This window comes from Sapajus apella, unplaced genomic scaffold, assembly GCF_009761245.1.
Source record: "Sapajus apella isolate SASKATOON/1434 unplaced genomic scaffold, GSC_monkey_1.0 scaffold13, whole genome shotgun sequence".
Classification (NCBI taxonomy): Eukaryota; Metazoa; Chordata; class Mammalia; order Primates; family Cebidae; genus Sapajus; species Sapajus apella.
The window spans coordinates 36,186,543-36,191,306 of record NW_022436953.1 but is presented as its reverse complement, the minus strand read 5'-3'; the positions used below and the strand labels follow the sequence as shown (position 1 = coordinate 36,191,306).

Genomic DNA, 4,764 nt, shown 5'->3' with positions numbered 1-4,764 from the left:
AAGCTGGGTGGACCTGCTCGGGCGGCGCCTCGGGCCAGAACAGCTGTCAGTCACTTTCAAATACACGTTCTTTCCAGCCCTTCTGGCCGAAGGCTCTAAACACTGTTGCCCATCTCGCCCGAAAAGCTAAGCCTCTGTCCGACGCTTCGCAGTAGCTAGCAATGAGAAGCATAACCTTGGTTTGTATCCACAGTGTTTCCCCCTAACATGCGGCAGGTTGGAAGGCAGACGTATTTACTCCCTTATTCACCCCCTATTTGCTGGGCGCCCCGACATGGGCAGCCGAGGTCCCAGGCTGGGAGCTGGCCTCGCGCCCGGCGCTGAAACTCACCGCAGGCGCCGCCGCTGGGGGCTGGGAAGAAGCCGCGGGCCCAGGTGGCATCGGAAGCCACGGGAGGGGGCAGCCGGGCCAGGAGGAGCCTGGGGGGCCTTAGGGGATCACAAGGGTCGACCCCATCCGCACTAAAGGCGGGAGGTTGAGGAGGTCCCCGCGCGACCCCGCAGCTTTCAGCCGGTGGCGAGGCGGCGCAGGCCTGGGGAGGGGCCGCGGGGTGGGCTCCGGCCGCATGGGGCCGGCACTGGCGCCCTCTCCTCTCGGGACCTCGGGCCTCGTCCCAGGGCACGGGGGCGCACAGGTGGATGGACCCGGGTGGGGATGGGGGTATGGAGAGGGGGGACGCGGGGAGGCTGGAGCGTGGCCGGCGGCGCGGGGGGCGGCCGGGACCGGGCGAGGGGCCTTGTGAGGTGGGAGATAGAGGGGGCCGGTGATGGAGGATGGGAGGCGGCGGGGGGGGGCGCCGGGACGGAGCCTGCCTTTTCCCCTCCCACCAGCCTCCGCGACTGCCCGCCCCAATCCCAGGGCGTAGGCCTCGCGCAAAACCCAGGCGCCGCGGCTCCGCGCTCCGGCTGAGAGTCTGCGCCTCCGCCTGCTCCCTCCCGCTCGGCCGCGGCCCCTGGGGCGGATACTCCGGTGCGAGGTTCCGACCGAGGCCCGTGGCGGGTAAGGCCGGGAGAACGGGGCGGGTGCGGGGCCGGGGCGGGTGCGGGGCCGGGAGGAATCCAGCCGTCGCCCGAATCGCTGCGCCTGGAGGAGGCCCCGAGACTTGACCCCGTCCTGTCCCCCGCCAGCTGCTGAACCGGGCGGCCGGGGAAGGCGCCGAGCGCGGGGCGCGCGCGGAAGGGACCGTCCCCAGGGTACCGGCCTGCCGGGGCGGGGTCCGCACGGGGTCAGCAGCCGCGCGTCCTCCCCAGCCCCGGCAAGGCCCGCACCTGGCTCTGGACCCTAAGGTGGGCGCCAGGCCCAGGCACGGCCCGTCCCTGCTCCCCGCAACCGCGTCCTCCAAACACATCGCCCCTCCCCCCGTGCCACCCCCCACCCCAGCACCGCGCGCAGAACCCAGGAGCATGGCGCCCCCCCAAGCCTGTCCCCCCCAGGTATCCCCCCACAGGGCCTGGACGTCTCCCCAGGCCTAGACGCTCACCGCGGGCCGGGTGCTCTCCCACCCAGGTGCACAACCTTCAAGCGCAAAACCCTCCCGCCCCACCCTCCACTTCCCAGCGCCTCCACCAGGCTCAGTCCCTGATGCTAAAGGTTCAACCGCGCCCCCAGCCCCACCCCGGGCCTGAGCAGTCCTCCAAGATGCTGGGGTTCCCTGACCCCACAAAAGCCGAGGGTCCCTCCGCCCCAGGCCCTGGGCACCCGATCTTCGTGGACGCTGAGGGCCCTTCCCCGTCTTCTCGCAGGTTTTGCCCCACGAAGATGAACTGGGCGCCCGCGACGTGCTGGGCTCTGCTGCTGGCAGCCGCCTTCCTCTGCGACAGCGGCGCGGCCAAGGGCGGCCGCGGAGGAGCGCGAGGCAGCGCCCGGGGAGGACTCCGCGGGGGGGCGCGCGGGGCCTCGAGGGTGCGCGTGAGGCCGGCGCCGCGCTACGGTGCCCCGGGCTCCTCCCTGCGCGTGGCGGCGGCGGGGGCGGCGGCGGGGGCGGCGGCGGGAGCTGCCGCGGGCCTGGCAACTGGCTCGGGCTGGAGAAGGGCCGCGGGGCCCGGAGAGCGCGGCCTGGAGGACGACGAGGACGGGGTGCCCGGAGGCAACGGGACCGGCCCCGGAATCTACAGCTACCGGGCGTGGACTTCGGGCGCTGGGCCCACGCGCGATCCGAGCCTCTGTCTCGTGCTGGGCGGCGCCCTCCTGGGGCTGCTGCGGCTCTAGGCCAGGCTGGGCTCAGGGATCACATCTGGTCCCTGGCCCACGCCGTTCCCCAAGTCCTAAGGCCGGGGCTCCCCCTCCCTCCTTTGCCCACAGCCTTGAGCCCCAGTGGGGGCAGGAGCTGCAGGCTGTCCCTGTGGACCCGCCATCCACCGTCCTGCCTACGCCACCCCCATCTCCCACCTCCAGGGGACCATGCGTCCTGCCCCACCAGCTCTAATGTATTAGGGTCCCCCCAGCCAGAAAGGCAGCTGCCGGTGGCTCCTGTATCATCCGCCCAGCCATGCTCCAGAGCCGCCCAAAGGGAGGTGCCAGACCAGGCATCCAAGCCACCCCTGGTCCCCTCCCCTGCCCAGGGGCCCTGGTGACCCATGGCAGGGAGGTGACCTCAGGCTGGTTTTGCCACTGAGGGAGGCCCTGAGGACCATGGCCCTCCCCAAAAGCAGCAATGAAATGGACCAAAGGACTTAGGGATTTGGGGGGAAGTGAGGGGAACACGCTGGGTGCTAACCACCTGCCCACAAGACAAAACCCTGTGGCTCTCACAACCCAGAACACTCCCAAGCAGGAAACGTGTCCATCCCAGGAACGTCCATCCTGCTCCTCTCCCTCGTGGGAGGACATGCCCTGCCCCAGAGGGGCTGCCCAGGCCTTGTCCCCCACACCTCAGGCAGAGATCCCTGAGACCCACTTTGCTCCAGCAACTTTAAACAAGTCACTTTACTCTCTTCGGGACCCATTTTGGGGAAAAAATCCTGACACATTCCAGAGCTTTCCAATTCCTCTGAACTTCAGGTTCACCTTCAGGGATCACACAGTTCTGCCTGTACTCAGGGCACAGCAACTGCCAATCCCGCTGAAGAGCCCTCCCTGGGCACAGCTCAGGCTGCGCCGTTCCCGGATTTCCCTGCAGGCAGCCCCTTCCTTGGAAGCAGCTGGCAGCTGACGGTCTGCTCAGTGGAGCCAGAAGCCAACTACCACGGAGCGAGCAGAAGGCCAGCAGCGAGGCCCAGCGCCCCACAGGACACCCATGCAAGAGGCTGAGCCCCCAACGTCTCCAAGGGCTCTGGCCATCCAAGGACACGAGGGACACAGAGTGGCCTCCAGGAGGCACCGGGCATCCTGACAAGGACTTGCCTCCAGCACTGGACACCTCTGTGTGTAAGACCGGCCCCCTGCTTCCCAGTCCTGCCAGCCTGGGGCATCCTCCATGGGCTCAGCACTGAGGGGTCTCGGGTCTGCCACATTATCTAGCTCTCCAGCCACCCAACTCATCCAAGGTAGCATGGGTTCCCCGTGGCCCCCGTGGCCTTGGGATCTCACCCTCAGCATGCCCTGGTGAGAGCCTCACCCCAGCTGGCTGCAGCCTCCTGACCTAAGCCTCTGGCCTCAGTGGACACGGAAGTCGACACCAGCATCTCCCACGGGCCCTTCCGGCCTCTGCCTTCCCCAGCTGGCCTGGGTTCCAGCCAAGGTGAGGATCTGGAAGCTGCTGGCAGGACTCTGGACCAAGCACTGCTCTCCAACACAGGGGCACTAAGCCACACCTGCAGCCTCCCGTCCACACTGCTAGCAATGCCCCTGGCCCGATGCTCCTGCACCCTTCCAGATCAAGCTCAATGCACCAAGGCCGGCAGAGCCTCACAGGCAGGAGCCCTTCTACCATCTCCCCCAGTAGGCAGGGAGTGGTCTGAGTCCTCTCAAGGAAGGGAAACCCACCAGAGCCCCCTTGACTTTGCAGACACCCACTTGGAAAATGGGCTGTGCTGCACCAGATCCTCATACACCACAGCGCTGCAGGCTGATGGAACGTTCCAGATGTGGACACACCATGCTCTGCAGTGATCGTTTATTCAGCACATTAGCATCTGACACATCCACTCTCCTCAATACTTCCTGCCATGGGCGGTCAGGGTTACAGCAGCATGCAGGTGGCACTCGGGGGCTAACTTCAGGCTGCTGAGTGTGTGGGGCTGGGGCAGCAGAGGCGGCCAGCCAGCAAGGAGGGGCCGCTGAGCACCAGAGCCATGGTGGAGGCTGCTGTGGGAAGGTGAGGCCACCATTGCAAAGAGGCAGCCGGAGCTTCTGCACAGGATGTCCCTGACCCCAGGCCCCACCACACCAGCTCCACCCGCCTTCCTTCCTCTTCCCTCTTCCCCACCCTCCTCAGCCCCACTACTGCAGAATCCCACTACCCCATGGGCTAGAAGGTGCTCAGAGGCCAGGGGTCTCTGCTGCCCATGCCGGGCAACCTTCCAGTCTGTGCACAGCAAAGCCATGTACAGGGCGTCCCCCTGACCCCTGCCCTGGAACAAGACCCAGGGCACCGAGGGGCAAAGCCAGTGTCAGGCTCTGCTGTTGGGAGTCTGCTGCCCGTGTTCGTGTGCGCCTTTAAGTGTGAAATAAACCCCTCTGCTGGCAGCCAGCCTCTTCCTTATTGCAGGACTGCAGGACACCGGACTGAAAGACTCCAACACAAGCCCCAGTTGCCAACCTGCTCGTTTCTTAGGTTCCATTGGTGAGACCAACTTCCACACACAGCCCAAAGCACTATGGTA

The 4,764-nt window shown here is 66.8% G+C and overlaps 1 protein-coding gene across 1 annotated transcript; it reads left to right on the top strand.

The window, feature by feature from the left end:
- Positions 1 to 727: 727 nt before the first annotated feature.
- SPRN (shadow of prion protein) lies at positions 728 to 2,337 on the top strand. Its single transcript, XM_032282087.1, has 2 exons — positions 728 to 1,000; positions 1,744 to 2,337. The coding sequence occupies exon 2, from the start codon at positions 1,760 to 1,762 to the stop codon at positions 2,207 to 2,209; it is 450 nt and encodes a 149-aa protein (XP_032137978.1). The 5' UTR covers positions 728 to 1,000; positions 1,744 to 1,759; the 3' UTR covers positions 2,210 to 2,337.
- Positions 2,338 to 4,764: the final 2,427 nt, after the last annotated feature.

Bases quoted from the DNA above. Each gene is read 5' to 3' on its own strand.
- SPRN (XM_032282087.1), top strand. From the start codon at position 1,760: ATGAACTGGGCGCCCGCGACGTGCTGGGCTCTGCTGCTGGCAGCCGCC.